This window comes from Protopterus annectens, chromosome 10.part0 (genome assembly GCF_019279795.1).
Source record: "Protopterus annectens isolate FY-2018-M chromosome 10.part0, PAN1.0, whole genome shotgun sequence".
Taxonomy (NCBI): Eukaryota; Metazoa; Chordata; order Ceratodontiformes; family Protopteridae; genus Protopterus; species Protopterus annectens.
The window spans coordinates 1,518,529,952-1,518,547,708 of record NC_056744.1 but is presented as its reverse complement, the minus strand read 5'-3'; the positions used below and the strand labels follow the sequence as shown (position 1 = coordinate 1,518,547,708).

The 17,757-nt window shown below is 39.5% G+C and overlaps 1 protein-coding gene across 1 annotated transcript in view; it reads left to right on the top strand.

The window, feature by feature from the left end:
- The first annotated feature begins 6,927 nt into the window (after positions 1 to 6,927).
- LOC122813702 (zinc-binding protein A33-like) overlaps positions 6,928 to 17,757 on the top strand; it is a 623,295-nt gene continuing 612,465 nt past the window's right edge. The window contains exon 1 of the mRNA XM_044086157.1: positions 6,928 to 7,567. Coding sequence (XP_043942092.1) covers positions 7,334 to 7,567 — 234 coding nt within the window. The 5' untranslated portion in view covers positions 6,928 to 7,333. The remainder of the gene's footprint in view (positions 7,568 to 17,757) is intronic.

Here is a 17,757-nt window from a genome sequence, read left to right as displayed (position 1 = left end):
TCTGCAATTGTAGTTACAAGTCTGACTTTTAACATACATCTTCCTTCGGGCGTCTCACAGTTTTGCATTTTGCTTCTAAATTTCATTACTGTAATGCATAGGATAGATATAGCCTGACTGACCATTATGATTCATGGCACATACACAGAATTTTTACATAAGAAAAACAGCCACTGTGCAATTTCATATTATTCTGTGGTTGTCATGGCCTAGCTTCATTCTTTATTTATTTTTATTGCTCACATGGCTGGTCCAATGGCTCCCCTTCCAGCATCCAACTGACTTATTCTTTCTACTATTAGTATGACAGCCCACCTATGCAGTCATGCCAGTTCATTCCTTGGTGAAGGCCACAGCTGGTTGTTAAGGAGAAAGTGGAAAGTTTGTAGATCATTTGGACTGTCCTATTTTCACATCTGTAACAGTCTTGTGAGCTCTAATATAACTGCCTTTGGGAGATGCTTTCAAACATGTGCAACCTCCCAACCAGCTGGCACACTGCTTGCAGATCATGGGAGCTTGTTAGGCTTTCCATGCTGTGACTACAGTGAGCCAAGCTGACAGACACCCCAAGGGTGGTCAAGCCAACACTGGCTGCTCACTCCCATCCTACCCACCAAGTCACTCCAACACCTATGCACTAGATGTACATTGCCACTTGGACTGCAGTCATGGTGTTATCCCTCTGCACCATGGGGACAGGTTCACTGGCCTACATTACTGATAGCACTTACAGGGATGAAAAGCTATCAACACAGATCTCATTTCAGCAGAGGAAGTGGCTTTAATATGACCGTGGCACAAGTCCAGCTATCCCATTCCCATGAGGCAATTCTTAGAGATAAATATATAGCAAACAAACTCTAGACAGGTAATCAATTCTTTACAGGTTTACACTGAGCACACACACAGACACACACACACACACACACACACACACACACACACACACACACACACACGCACACACACTTACAGGTTAATTAGTTTACTAATATATACCTAATGCACATCTTTGGGATAGGTCCATAGATTCATAGGTTCATAGGTGTGCACTAGGCTAATGGCCCTGCAGCCTTTACAAGCCTGACCCATAGGATTACCTTGGCATCGTGCCACACGAACTTAGTTCCCAGTTCCTCTTTTGAGTAGAGCCACTGGAGTGATCCCTGGGGTGAATTTTCTATTTCCCATCCACTCATCAAGATTTCTCTTGAAGAGGGCCAGTGAGGTGCTCTGCTTGACATGTATGGGAAGTCTATTCCATAGCATGGGCAGTCTCTGGGTTATGAGCCTGCCCCGACAGCAAGTTCAGTTGATTGTGGTAATGAGGTTGAGGTCTCTGGAGCATGTGGTGTGGAGGGATTGGGATTTCTTTCGATGTTGCATTTTTAACAGAGCTGGGTCAGGCATGGCTTTGTAAGTCAAGCAGAGATTGCCTCTAAGTAGGCAATATGAGACAGAGAATAGTTGGAGTTTTTTGAGTCTGTTCATATAGGACAAGTGTTTAAGGCCTAGGATCCTCTTTGTGAGGTACTTTTCTGGCCTCTGTAGTTGTTGGAGTTGTCTAGTGAGGTACATTCCAAATGGGGCATTGTACTCAATGATTGACCTAATGAGGAAAGAGTAGAGGGAGACAATGACTTCTTTCTTCCTCGATGCAAAACCCTTAGTAATGAGATGTGCCACACAGAAGGACTTTCTGATCACAGTAGCAATGTGGTGGTCAAAAGAGAGGTTGCTGTCAACCTGTGTTCTCAGATCTCTTATAACACCTTCTGTGTTCAGTGGACTACCATCGATGTGGTAATTCAAGGGAACTGGGCTTTTTCCAAGGGGGATGATGACACATTTTTTGGCATTGAGCTTAAGTCCATGGTTCTAACACCAGTCATTGGTCTCAGTGAGGCCTTTCTGTAGGATGTCAACATCACTTTGGGAGTTAATAATAGAACCCAACTTGAAATTATCTGTGAACTTTGTCAGCCAGAGTCACTTTGTGTTGGCCTGGACTTCAGAGAAGTAGATACCAAACAGGAGAGGATCCAGGACCAAACCCTGTGGGACTCCACTCGTGACTGGTCTGCAGTCTGACTCGGAGTCAGCTACTTTCACACTGCGGGTCCTATCTGTGAGCCATATTGCAACCCACCTAGTGATATAGGGGTTGATGCCTAGCTAAATGAGTTTTTCTATGATTCCTGAGTGGGGAATGCTGTCAAAGGCCTTGGCCAGATCAAGGTAGGCTGTATGAACCACCTTGCCTTCATCCATAGCTCTGGAGACTGACTCAAAGAAGTCGACCATGTTGAGCTGACATGATCTACCTTCACAAAACCAAACTGTGTAGGATCCAGAGTTTGGAGATTCCCTATATCCTTGTTTATTAGGTCCATGATGATGCATTCCATAACTTTGGATATCAGACTCGTCAGGCAAATGGGGCGATAGTTCCCAGGGTATGTAGTCACTCCTCCTTTGTGGAGAGGGATGACTGTAGTAGTGTGCTATTTGGTAGGGATAATGCCTGAGGTGAGACTATGATTGAACAGGGAACACAGGTGAAGTGCCAGTTCACTCTGTAGTTCATGTAGAACACAGCCAGGGATATTGTCAGGTCTCATAGAAGCTATATTCTTGGCCTTAGACAGTGCTGTTTTAACCTGTGTAGCAGTAATATTGGGTACCTAGCAATCTAGTGGTATTGTGTTTGATCCTTTGGGGGGGTTAGAGGGGTAAAGCTGGCACTGAATCTGTCGGCCAGTATATTGGCAATATCTTTTGGCTCAGTATAGGAGGTACCCTTGTGCAGTAGCTCAGAGCAAATCTGGGTATTGCCGTGGGGATTCTTTATATAACTATAGAATGTATTCTGGTTGTCTTTACTATCTGCTGCAATTCTGTTTTCATAGCTAGTTTTAAAGGATTTGATGAGGGATCTCAACTTTTTGTTGAGGCAGATAAAGGAGTTTTTCCAGTCTTGGGACTTTACCTTATTCCGCATCAGTTTCCTCCTTATGTTGTAGAGTTTGTTTATGGCAGGGGATCATCAGATTGGTTTCCTTTTTTTTGGAGGAGAGTGTCTCAGTTCTATTGGGTATGACAAGATCCATGCATTTATGTATGTGTTCGTACAGTGCAATGGTGTATGATTCGGTGGCCATGCAACTATTCTCTATTTGCATGGGTGCCATGAAGTTAGACTCCTCTGTTTTTAGGCGCCCAAAGTTAGCTTTGGAGAAGTTTTTCATGGTGGTTACCTTTGTGGGGGGGGGGGGGTGGATTTCTAAGGTGATTAGTTTGTGGTTGGATCAAACCAGGGAGGAATTGACTATTGTTGTAGAGCAATGGTTGCCCATGTTAGTAATGACTAGATCAAGGATGTTGCTACCTCTAGTGGGGGTAAGAACGAGCTGGTGACAGGGCATTGGAATTAATGAATTCCGGAAACGTTGGAGAAGTGTATTGGTACATGAGTAGTTTTCCCAGTTAATGGAGGGATAGTTGAAGACACCCAGTATGAGAGTGTTAGGTTGGACCCTAATATTCTCCAGGGTGCTTAGGAACGTGGAGTGTGAGTCTTGGGACATGGATGGGACCTATAGCAGACTACAACCTGAATTGCTGTCTTACCCAGTGTTATCTGCACCTGAAGTATCTCAGATGCGTTATGTTGGGCTACCAGTTTGGAGGTGTGCGCATCCTTTATGAATATGGAAACATCACTGCCTTTAGAGCTTCGGTCCAAGTTCTGGGGCCGAAACGTGTAGAATGAGTTATAGCCTGGTAGTGCAAGGATGCTTTCTGCTGCCTTGAGCCAGGTCTCTGTTACAGCACAAATGTCGATGTTCTCCATTTTAAGGAGTGCATCGAGCAAGTGCATTTTGAGATTTAGACTTGTAGCACTGAGCAGCATGACCCTCAAATTGCATTTGTTTGTAGCTGTTATGGTGGTAATTTGGTCCCTGGAACACCACCTAAAAAGGCACTATAGGGGTGGCAAGAGCCTTGGCCAGTATCCGGAAGCCCAAGGGTGACAAATGCAGGCCACCTCTGGCAAAGCATCAAGGTCTATCAATAATGTCATCCCAGGCAGACAGATACTGGATCCCTTTAGAATGACATGAGAAACTTAGCCAATTGTTGAAATCAGTAATTTTCAACCTGTACTGTGGTATCATTCTGGGTGATGGTAAGATGCTGCTCAGGGCTGGGGTCATACCTTCCTGGGCTACATAATCCAAGAACTCCTCCACGTCTCTTTTCATGTAGTCCAGGGTGGTACATCTCAGGTCATTCACACCCACATATACAATGACAGAGTCATATTTGTACCTGTTGTTGAGGGACCTGAGTGCATGCGTTATGTGTTGGATCCTGGTGCCTGACAGGCAGCTGACTGTTACTTTCTCCTTATTCAGCCTAGTGAGTGGGACATGCCCTACTATTGAGTTACGTATGGCTAGTGTGTTGGGCATGCTGTTTTGCTTTAGGGGCTTTGGTTGAGTACTACACTGTTTAGTGTTGTGTTATGGTGGTCACGTGTGTTTCTGCTTTGGAGGTCTCTGCTGTTTGGGTGGAATTTTATTGAGAGCCTCCATGAAGGTGGGTGTGTGGTTTGTGTTTTTATGTGAAGGCAGTGCTGGTGTGTGTTCTGGAGGGCTATGTGTTCCATGTGTTGTGGTTTAGGTGTTGACCTTCTCCTCTTGACCAGCTATTCTGGTCTTGGCTAGAGTGGGCGTGGCTTCCAATTTGGCTACATAAGTGCATCTCTCACAAGTCTGAGTGTCGGGACGTAAGAAGAGGGTTGTCAGTGTACATGAGGCAGTTACTGCATTGCCTCAGGATGCCCAAGTTCACCAGATTAATAAGAGAAGGCACAGGTAACTGACCTTTAGACATGCCTGGAGGGGTGGGCAGTTAGTAATAAGTACTGCAGCTGTTTCCTTGTAGAACAGTTAATGCTGGTAGCTCTTTTGTGTGCTACAATAATTGCTACAAGAAGTCTGGTAAAGTGCTAAACTAATAAGCTAGTAAAAGTGTAGGAGATGAGAGAACTAGTAGATCTAAGGGAAAAATTGAAGAGCAGACTTTGTACTCAAAAGACTCAGAAGCTTACAAACAGTCCTGGATACAGCAAATCTGTATCTGGACTAAAATAGTTACAGGAAGGGTGTGAAGCAAGTGCAATCATGGGCTTTTAAACCCGAAAGTTGAAAGAGATGGAAAAACTGCCCAAACGGTCAAAAAAACTACAATTTCTGGCCCAGAAACCACTCCTCTTGTTGTATCTGGAAAAAAACAGTTACAGGAAAGGCAGGAAACAAACTTAGATTTTTTTTTCCAGAAAGCAGCTAAAACAGCACTAAAAACAATTGAAAGTGCAGTGCAAGCTAGCACACTTGAGTGCATAGCAGTGTTAAAGCAAATACAGTTTAAATACATGCAATTTATTCAAAATGCATTCTGAACTGAATTCAAGTGTTGTTTTATTCAACTCTGAACTGTTAAAAAGTGCCAAAAAATATACTTATCAGCTGAGAAACACACTTAATCAGAACACAGTCAGCTGAGAAGCACACTCAGCACAAGGATATTATAGCAGGTTTTTTTTTTTTTTAGTAAAGTGCAAAGGGAGAAAGGAGGAGCATAAACTAATTCAAGGTTAAGAACCTAAGTAGGTTGGCCTTCTTAAATTTTCTTTCTGTATTAGGTAGAACAAACACTAGACTGGGAGGAGTGTCCCAGATCAAATTTACAGTAGGGACATGCAACTGCAAAGCCACCAACTATAACAACACCACAGGAATAGGGTAGGTGGGAGTGAGAAAACCAGTTTCAGAACAGATCAGAAAACAATGCCAGCAAATATATATAATTCAGTGAAGCAAAAATTAAGACAGTGCAGAACTCTGAAAAGTTAAAGTGCCAGAAAATATACTTATCAGCTTGTTTGAGAAGCACTCTTCAATCAGAACAAAAGGAGATTCTAAATGGTATGCAGGAATTTACAAACAGGGACTATTTTTAAATCAGCAATTCTTGAAACAATCAGATAACACAAAAGCTATTAGACCAGTTTTACTAACTTTAAGAACACCAGAGGAATGGAGGATTGTGCAGAAAACCAAACCAGAACACCCATTGAAAACCCACACTGAAACAGGCAGGACATGTAGATTCTCAAGAGAAGACACCTCATCTATAAAGTGAACTGAAGTGCCGCAGCTAATCCTGTACTCCAAAATACAGGGTTTGATCATTTCCTTTTGCTACTGTGATACCGTACCTTTCAGCTGCCCAAAATTTCACATAATGTCCATTTTTACATCATATTTTTGATCAATTTTTTCATAAAATGTGTGTTTTTTTTGGTAAGTCAACAAGCAATGAAGTCTCTAAATAATAGCAGACATTTGAGTTTCAGGGTTCATATTCTTCAAAAATGCATGTTAATGCCAGTCTTATTATTCTAACAACTTTCTTAGTTTATAGGAGCAATTTTTAAAAAACAGCTCTAGTTTGAGGCATTGTCTCTCCCCACTCCTACCGTTATTTTTGTCTTTGTCCTGAATTCTTGCCCTAAGAGGTTGAGATGCATATGTATGAATCTGAGCAAGTTACTTAATCAGACAAAAAAGGGACACTTGTGATGAGTGGACATACCTAGTCAGCAAATGTATACAATAAAAATCAAATGTGAGGAGTCAAATAGGTGCGCACACGTGCGTGCGCACATGCATTCACATGCATGCATATCTGGGTCTGTGTGTGTGTGTGTGTGTGTGTGTGTGTGTGTGCGTGTGTGTGTGTGTGTGTGTGTGTGTGTGTGTGTGTGTGTGTGTGTGTGTAAGACCATGTACATAATGGTAAAAATCATTACTTTTCTTTTTGTAAGGGGATGAATTCTTGGAAAATGCTATACCTTTATCCCTACTTTTCTAAACACTGAAATGACTGAGACAGTAACACTGATTGTTCAAATTCTGTCTGCCAGCATTCATCTTCCTGGCTGTAAAATTCATCCTGATACAGCACTTAACACCTAGAAAGTATGCACTGTGCCTTTAAATAAAGACAGTCCCACTAGTAATAGTTCTTTTTCTGGTAAATGAAAGTGAAATTGTGAAGCAGACTTTGCTTACCATGGAATTTACCAAACAAGCTGAAGTTGTTCTGGAGGAATGAATCTATCCGTTGTGTCTTGAAGAGTTAAATGTTCCAGTGGTGCTAGAGTGTGGACATAACTTCTGCAGGACATGTATTGACAAAGTCTGGGACAGAGAGAAAAAAAACTTTCTGTTTTGTGTGCAGAGAGGAGAATCCATCCAGAATGTACAATCTGGACCGACTACTATCAACTGTTTTTCAAACATTGCATGAACCGAGGCAGAAAGAAGACAGACTGGACCATAAACAAAAAGACAGTGATCATCTCTGTAAGAAACATGTTAAAGGGCTGGAGTTGTTCTGTGAAAGTGATGAAACTTTGGTTTGTTCATTGTGTGTTCCTGACCATCGTGGCCACAACTTCCTGAATATACAGCAAGCAGTCAGTATCTATAAGGTAAATATTTTGCTTTTTACTTTTACCATTGTTTCTTTATCATAGTTTTGCTATTTAGAGACTCCTGCCCATGTGAATTTCATGTTGCCCTTTAGTGTGATATGGCTTAAGCTCTTTAAACTATACAGTAGAATTAGGAATGGGCTATATTCTGCCATTTGTGAATAATAATGTAATTTCCTTGATGCAGCAACTTGCTGTTATTGCTAGAGCATGTTACTTGTTTCTGTATTACTCATACTTGTCCATTACATCATAAATGTAACTTTTTAGATTCTATAAATTCATATAATTTGTGTGACAAAATAGTTTTTCACTCTACCAGGCCATTTTGTTGTTTTCTTCTTGTTTTATACTAATATCCCACACTAAATGAAGGTGTCTCTCCAGTTTTCTGTCACTCTTGTTCTTTTCTTGGGATATTATTCAAATACATGTTACAGCTTTGCTTCTGAAACTTCCTTATTCTAACTATAAATACCCCAGGAAGCTGCTAAAATAGTTAATATTTTCAGTGTGATAATTCCCAAACAATGGTTTTCGTGTTACTGGGCAGATTCTGGGTATGAACAATATGCTAGGGTCTACCATCATTTGTTCAAGTTATTAATGTCATAAGGTGGAATTAAGTGCCAAAGAGCTGTGTCTAAAAAATTAGCTCATAACTACAGTCAAGAGCTGCAGTTTGCATAAATGCTATGTTTTACTTTCCTGTTCTGTTTAATAGCATGACTACTAGTTTTCAGAGGGTTTGTAGAAACAAGCACTCTACCTGAATTAACCGTTTAGATGTATAGAACACTATTAGGAATGATTGCTTCAGAAATTACATATTCAGTAATGGTCACCTACAACAAAGGATCATTCATTCCCTTACATGACATGCAACAGTATTATCTTACACCTTCATTTCATCAGCAAGTATCTGTGTATTCATCCCTTTACAACAGTGCTGTTCAAACTTTTTGGCAAGGGAACCATACACCAAGATTGGCAAGGTTTCAGGGGGGCATATCAATATTATCAAAAGTATATCTGTTTTACACTTACCTCAAAGTCCTGCATTACCTCATAATTAATGAGTAAAGGTGACACAGGGGTTTAAATCACTTTTGTGAGCCTTGTGCAAGGAGACACATTAAATAGTCATGTACAGCACCTGGCATTACAGAACAATTTCAAGGGGGATATTTTATACAGGATTCTTGCCATAACGTTGCAAACCCAGTTCAAAGTATTTTGCATCTAGGATAAAACTATTTCGACCCTAATTAAAGTTCATGGAAGGAGCTCTAGAAAACCACCCTATACAGCCCAAACCACCATCAGATGGTCATATGTTTAGGACATTGTACTTATTAGTGGAGAGAGTTGTTTGTCATTCTTTTTTCTTGTGGAAAAGGTCTAGGTTTGCACAAATAGCTGAGGTAGAAGTGCACGTGTGCATCACTAAGGACAGGTCTTAATTTGCTTTACACATTTTTTCATTCATGAGATGAGAATAACTTCTCACAAAAGGATATGCTATTAAAAAGTTCTATAATTTTCGTACTAATTTTTTTGTTAACTTTATAATTTGGGCCACATCTAGAATAAATCTTGAGTACACAGCCAATATTTGTAATAAAAGATATAAAAATGCTGCTCAGATAAGTACTGAAACATCATAAATTACAACTACAGTCACAGTTAAGATGTGTCACACTGATACACATACACCCTGTCCTTCTTGTTTTCTTACATTTCTTTTTCAAGTCTGCTCATATCATTGCCTCTGTGAGTGTAACAGTCTTGGCCCTGACTGAACTTGAGCCACAGCCTTCCTTTCTAAATTCATGTATGAATTCCTACTTTGTTCATCGATATTCATTTGTGGTCTTAGCTCTTCCATTATCTTGGTATTTCCTCTTTCACCCAGATATATTGTTATTGTGTTTCATTAAATCCAACTCTTTGTGACCTAAAAAACTTTAGCATGAAATGCCTGTCTGTCAAGAATAGCTTCTTCAAGTTCTTGCAAATTCATATTCATTAATTCAATAATGATTTTCATCCACTTTGGCCTCTGACATTCCTTCCTTGCTGTTGAGATTTTCCTGCATCAATGTTTTTCTCTAGGGTATCTTATTTTTGCATTTTGTGGCCAAATTATGTGATTTTTAGTTTACTATTTGACTTTCTGTGCAACAGTGTAAATTTGTTTCCTTAAGTATTAACTGGTCCGACATTTTTGCAGTGCACAGATTCTAAGAAGTCTTCTCCAGCACCATAGTTAAAAAAACATCAATTTTCCAGTTAATATCCTTACTTATAGTCCAGTCCTCACAGCCATTTGTTACTATTGGATAAACCATAGCTTTGTCCATATGGACTTTTGTTGATATTGTGTGATCTTTGTTCTTTAAAATCTTATCCAGATTTGTCATAGCTTTTCTTGCAAAAAGCAGTTATCTTTTAATTAAATGTTTGCAATCACCATTTACAAAGATCTTTGAGGCCAGGAAATAGAATCAGTGAGTCTCTCCACTTTCCTCTCCATCCATTTGAAAATAACTGATAGGACTAGATGACATAATTTTAATATTGTTATTTTATTTTATTTTTGATGTCGAGTAGTAAACCAGCATCTGCACTTTCTATTTCCACCTCCATAAACAGGCTCTTAAATTCTTCCTCACTTCCAGCCACTAGAGTGGCATCATCTCCATATCTTTGTGTTAATCTTTTTCCCAGCAGTTTTGATTCCAGCATCTGATTTGATTAATCCAGCATTTCACATAATATACTCAGCAAATAAATTGAATAAGCAGGGTGGTGATATACTGCCTTGTCTTAATCATTTCCCAGTCTTGAATCAGTCAGTTGTTCCAAATTTAGTTCTCCATAAAGATTTCTTAGCAGGCAAATAAGACGGCCAATTATCCACATTTCTCTAAGCACGTGCCAAAGTCTGTTGTGGTCCACAAAGCCAAAGGCTTTAGAATATTTTTTTCTGGAACTTCCTTGCTTTCTTCATTTCCCAGCAAATGTTGGCAGTTGGTGCCTTTGCCCCTTCTGAGACCCATCATCATGTAGGCGTTAATTCTTATCCAGTCCTCTGCCAAACACCTTTCCTTGCTATCATCCTTCCCAAAAAGGCAAAATTCCACTGCCTTGCTTAACCCTTTTTGTTGATATTTTCCCATGATGCTTTTCTTCACAGTTTTCTTATCTGCCTGCATTTACTCTACCTATATGGGTAATCTGTGTCTGTCCCTCTGCATGTTCAGCACTCGCTAATCACATTCCACATTGTTTTATTTTGTTTTGTTTTCTAAATATTACTGAAGTAACACACCACCTGTGCAGTAACTGGATGGGATGGACATGCACAGGCCCTCTTTTGATAGCTGGAAGATTTTTCCTAGATCCAGTCTACTTCCATACTTCCCTGTGTCTAATCCAGCTATTTTACAACCTTTCATAACCATACCTTTCACTATGTTTTGTAGTATCCTTACATATTGCTCATACTCTCCTCTTCTTTTGCAGTAAGAAGTGCAGTAAATATGAGTATTGTCTGTTGTGCTGGAGTGTATTAGTATAGATTGTGACTGTAACATTTCAGAATGTTCTGTTGTATGAATCCTCCCCTTCGTGACCCTGTTATATTGAATCCTGATGAACTCCAACTGCATGGGCTCAGCAACCACAAGGATAAATTCTAAATGAAAATCCAAATGCCTTCATTTTATTACAGAAGTTTGGAAGTCTTCACTTTCCACAACAAGCATTACTATTAGTGCACAGTACTTTACTTAGTTAAATATCTCAACAGACATTATTCACAAGGTTAATAAATTAATAATATTCTTTATGTCCAAATTATAAATCATTTTAGTTTTCAAATTAATACAGCAGATTTACATATTATGTTGATTAGCTGATTCCTCCTCTGCAGTCTGAAATTTAAGCTTATAAAAATGGTGATATGAATAAGAAATGCCAAATCATTTAAGAAAAATCCATTATCTGAGGAAGTGGCATATTTAATTTCCTTGCATAATGACCCATATCCACTGTATTTGCCCTGCTCAGCAGCAATTCTTTTTAAAACCTTTATCAAATTAGCACTTAAGACACAGGCAAACATGCATTTATATAAAATAATACAAGCCATATTAATGCTTCCAGTTACATAGATTATGTAGATCAGGGTGCGTGATGTACCTTTAAGAATCATTCCAGTCAGTGGGCATGTGAATATAAGTACTGACAATGTACAAGCAAGAGTGCCATTTTGAGTGAGCAGCCAGTGTGAATGCATGTATGTGTGTAGCAGTCAGTCAGTTAGTTCACTTAAGTTTAATGTTCCAGTCATCCATCCAGATGTGTTTGTGTGTAATAACTTACTTAAATGAACACCCAAGCATCATCGTCTTATTTGAATACACAAGACGAGTGACACATTATACATCAGATATGTTCATTTTTTACAAATAGCATCAATCCAACATAACATAAATTGCTTAATTCCTGTCTTCCCTTAAACCTCATTCCTCTTCCAGAACATTATTCTGCATATGTTTTCCCCTAATTTCCATTAATTTCTATGCAATTTGCAATTTTTTTTTCGAAAGATCCCACTTTCATTTCTTTTATCTCTTAAAATGTTCAATACTTCAAATATAGTTGGTTTAGATTGATTTCCGTTTTCAAGTAATAGCTTTTTGGTAGCCGCCAGAATTAAAGTTCACAAGGCCTTACTATGTCTAGGCAATTGACACCCTGTGTCGCAGCTCAAAAGGATAATTTCCTTAGCTGCACCCATTTGCTCACCCAATATTTATGACAGACTACTCTGTAGGGAGTTTTGAAAATCTACCAACTCATTACATTCACAAAACATTTGTTCGCAGTTACCTCTTTCTTCCCCATCACACCTCCAACATTTGCCATCTACCTGAGGAAAAATTCTTTGAAGTCTACTTGTGGTATAAAAATACCTATGCAAACACTTCCAAGGAAAAATCCTAAACCTAACAGTCTTTGTTGCATACTTGGGAGCCATACATATGTCTTCCTATTGTTCATTCATAAGTTGCTTAGCAAGTCTGTCTTCCCAGTTTTTCTAACCTCCTCTGATTGATTCTTATATTTATTTACAATATTTTATATGCCATACTAATTATTTTTTTAACAGCAGTGTATGTTCTATATTAATCTAAAAACTCTAGCAATGCAGGTCTTTCACTTAGGATTCCCCATCCTGTTCTCTTTGCCTGCACTCTGTTATGAATCCCTTGTAGGGGAAAGCGATCTCAAACGTGCAGTCTAAATGTCTTCTTGGCCTCATCCTATTGTATTACCCTTCCCTCTCTAATAATTTGTCCCAAATACCTTATTTCCTTTGCCAGTTTTCTTCAGTAAATTCCATCCTCCTCTTGCCTATTCTTTGTACCCCCACTCTTAGTAATCCCTAGCGGCAAAATCTCCTTTCTTTATTCTCCTGTTGAAGGCTAAGTTCTTTGAATACTTTTTGCCACTTTATTGTTTTGCTCTTTTTAATTTCTCCATATCTTTTGAGTTTCTAATACCATGATGGGACTGGACCCCATTCCTATGTCAAAATATGATTAAAGTTCATGAAGTTAGTGTTGTTTTAATCTTTGATGCCAGCCAGAAGTGCTCTTTGCAGCATCTGCAATGTGCCCAGTAATGACTCCTTCTGCAATTCATATGGAGTTACATGTACTGGTAACATATCTAAATATGATTGTAGATTCTTTTTTATAATATATGTTGCTCCTACTACTATTGAAACTGTCTGGGTATCTTTCTTTCATATTGGGTATCTGTCTGGGTATCTTTCTTCCATATTGCTCTTATTTCTGTCTGCAAATCCTGATATTTTATGATTTTGTGTGTCTCTGTACTCAAGACACTGTAGCCACTGGGTGTAATGATTTCAGTAATTAATGCAACTTTTGTCTTCTTTTCAATGACTAAATTATCGTGTATGACATAGACAATCTTATATTTATATAAATGAAAAACAAACAACATTGACACCACTTTAATTGCATTCTTGTCCCAAACTGATGTTTGCTTGGTACTGGAGTTTTCCTGCTCAAAAGGTTGCTTTTGCACATCTATCAAGACCAAATGACATTCTTATATCATCTGAGAAACTTTCAGTTCCTTATCTTATGAGCTATACAGTTTTAAATCATCAGCAAAGATGAGGTCTTTACACTTTGTTGCTTTCTGGGAGCCAAATTATAGCCATGACCTAATCTGTTAAATAGAAAGCTTAATGGGTTAAGAGCAAGACAGAATAGCAGTGGTGACAGCGAGTCACCCTGAAATATCCATCTTTGAATTTTTATCCCTAGAATAATAATTTGTCCTTTATCATGGTCTGCCACTTTTTCATGGTCACTGTATTATTTTTGTCTTTTTAATTTCTCCAAGTCTTTAGAGTTTCTATTACCGTAATGGGAATGCACCCCTTTCTTAAGTCAAAGTACAATTAAAGTTCATAGTATTGTTTCTTTGATGTCAGTGAAAAGTGCTCTTCACAGCACCTGTAATGTGCCCAGTAATAACCCCTTCTGCAGTTCATATTGAGTTATTATTGATAACGTATCTAAATACAATTGTTGATTCTTTTTATGAGACCCGTTGCTCCTACTACTATTGGAACTGTATGGGTATCTTTCTTCCACATTGCTCGCATTTCTGCCTGCAGATCTGGATATTTTATGACTTTATGCCTCTCTGTATGCAAGACACTGTAGTCACTGGGTGTAGCAATTTTAATGATCAATGCTACTTTTGTCTTCTTTTCATGGACCACTATATCTGGTTTTCTTGCATCTATATTTTGAATTGGTGGTAATGGGTGATCCCATGTGTTGTAGACTTTATCATTTTCTATAATGCTTTGTGGCTCATGTTTCCAGTGTTTTTCAGGTACTTCAGTACTATAATGTTTACACAATGCCCAGTGCAACAGTCTTGCCACATTATTATGCCTTTCAGTATACAGTCCTTATAGGTTCATAGGTGGGTACTAGGCTATCAGCTCAAGGGCCTACGTAAGCCTAGCCAACAAGGTTCCCTGGCTTACACCACCCAAGAAAGTTATTTTCCTGTGCCACTGTCGAGAAGAGACACAGAAGTGATCCCGGGGTGTATATCTTATTTCCCATCCACTCATCAAGATTTTACTTGAAGAGTGCTAATGAAGAACTTTGCTTGACATAGTTGGGTAGCCTATTCCAGAGTATGGGAAGTCTCTGGGACAGGAATCTATCCCTCCAGCATGTCCTGTTTATTGTGGTGACAAGGTTTAGGTCCCTAGAGTGTGTAGCTCTGAGGGATTTGGATTTCTTTAAGTGTAGCATGCCCAACAGCTTTGGGTTTGACATAGCTCTATATGTTAGGCAGAGATCACCTCAGAGTAGGCGATATGCTACGGAGCAAAGCTGGAGTTTTTTGAGACGGTCAGTGTAGGGCATTTGTTTGAGGCCAGTAATTCTTTTTGTGAGGTACTTCTGTGGCCTTTCCAGCTGCTGCAGATGTCTTGTGAGGTACATTCCAAAAGGGTCATTGTGCTCTGTAATGGGTCTAATGAGTATAGAGTAGAGGGGAACAATGACCTCTTTTTTCCTGGATGAGAACAATTTTATGATGAGGTGTGCCATGTAGAAGGACTTCCTGACTACTGTGGCAATGTGACTATCATAGGAGAGACTACTGTCCACCTGGTTCCCAAGGTCTCTTATCACACATTCAGTGTTAAGTAGATTGCTGCCTATGTGGTAGTTCATGGGTACAGAGTTTTTGCCAAAGGGGATGACACTGCACTTTATGGCATTGAGCTTGAGGCCATGGCTCTGACACCAGACATCTGTCTTAGAGAGGCCCTTCTGTAGGATGTCCACATAATTTGGGGACTTGACTATGGCTCCTAGTTTGCAGTCATCTGCAAATTTCATTAGCCAGAGGCCTTCTGTGTTAGCCTGTACTTCAGAGAAGTAGATACCAAACAGGAGAGGTCCCACGACTGAACCCTGTGGTACTCCACTTGTCACTGGTTTGAGGTCAGATTTGGAGTCTGCAACTTTTACAGTGTGGGTTCTGTCAGTGAGCCAGTTGGCAACCCATCTTGTGACGTAGGGATTTATAATTAGTTTAGTGCATTTAGCTATAATTCCAGAATGGGGGATGATGTTGAAAGCCTTGTCAAGGTCAAGATAGGCTGTGTGAACCACCTTACCCTCATCTATGGCTTTGGTGACTGCCTCAAAGAAGTCGATCAGGTTCAGGAGGCATGATCTGCCTTTCACAAACCCAAACTGGGTGGGATCCAGGGTTTGGAGTTTACCAATGTCTTTGCTTATAAGTTCCATGGTGATACGTTCCTTGGCCTTGCAGACCAGGCTCGTCAGGCTAATAGGGCGATAGTTCCTGGGATCAGTGGTGGCTCCCCCTTTGTGGAGTGGGATAACTGTTGCTGTGCACCATTCAGTGGGCACAAAGCCTGATGCAAGGCTATTATTGAACATGGTGCTTAGGTGGGGAACCAGTTAGTTCAGAAGTTCATGGAAAATGCAGCCTGGGATGTTGTCCAGTCCCATGGATGCTGTGTTTTTGGCTTTAGAGAGTACAGCTTTTACCTGCATAGTTGTGATTACAGGGACTCTGCATTCTTCCTGTATAGATATGAGCCCTTTAGGGGGTGGGGGGGTAAAGTTAGCACTGAACCTATCTGTCAGGATGTTGGCAATATCAGTTGGTTCAGTAATTTTCATGCCGTTGTGCCGTAACTCAGAGCAGATCTGGGTGTTGCCATCGAGATTCTTGACATAGCTATAGAATGCTTTGTGGTTGTCCTTAGAATTAGTAGTGATTTTGTTTTCGTAGCTAGCTCTCCTTCTGCCTTTATATACCTTCTGCCATTAGTATGTCACACCCAGCAGTAGGATGTGCGACTGTTTCCAGTTCTGTTTTACAAAACATATATTTATCTGTTTCTCACATATGTTCAATGGACTTTGTAAACTACTGTGTGCATAGCCCACTCTCTTGGGCCACCAACGTTAACCTTTTGTCTTTTGGTTTGAATTCACCTCTCCTTAACCACTCCTGTGTTTGATCCTGATCAACATGAGGTTCTTCCAGCTGTTTTCTATACTTGCAACTATATTTTTGCATTTCCCACATTTCCTGCCTTCTCATCTGATCCTTCACCTTGTATTCTTTCTTTTGTTTTTTTAGCACTTTCAGCTGTCACCTGATTTTTATCTACTTCTGGTTTGATTTCCATTCCTGCAAGACATCAATATGCTTCTGCTAAAATAAGCAGGGAAGTCATCTTAAATTTATTCTCCTCATGTTTCAAAACTTTCACTATGTTTGGGTTCTGTGAGGTCCGCAAATATGTGTGCAGTCCCACGATTGTAGATCTATACATATAATCAAGTTTCAAGGAGGTCCATACCTCCTTCCAAACAGGGAATATATAATCTTGGTATGCACTGATTTTTATAAATCATTTGATGAGCATAAAGTATCCTTCTTGTTTTCCTGTCTAATCTATTCAACATGTTTTAGAGCTAGGGAATCACTCCAAAACTGTAAGGACAGGAAGAACAAATTGATTTGCAGCTTGAGTTTTGTTCCTAGATGTCAGTGCTGTTTTCAGGATTAATTTAAGTCTTCTAAAATATTTTTTACTAAGTTTTATTTGCATTTGTTCATGTTTTATTGTTGATCCTTCATCAGTTCCCAGATATTTATATACTCCCTGTTGCTCAAGTTATTTTATATCACATTCTTGTCTCAACAAATATTTTCTTGGTGCTGCAGTTGTCTTGCTTTAAATGTTGCTTTTGTACACTTATCAAGACCAGATGACATTCTTATATCATCTGAAAAAGTTTTGAATACTTGCAGTGGTGCTTTCAGTACCTCGTCTGATAAGCTATACAGTTCTTAATCATTGACAAAGAGAAGATTGGAAGTCTTTTTCACTTTGTTGTTTTCTAGGAGCTAAATTGTATCTATGGCCTAATCTGTTATGTAGACAGCTTAATGGGTTAAGGGCAAGACAGAATAGCTGAAGTCACAGGGAGTTAGATAAAAATAAATGCACCACCAAAATTCACCAATCTCCACAAATAGTTAAGTTCAGTCCAAGCCGA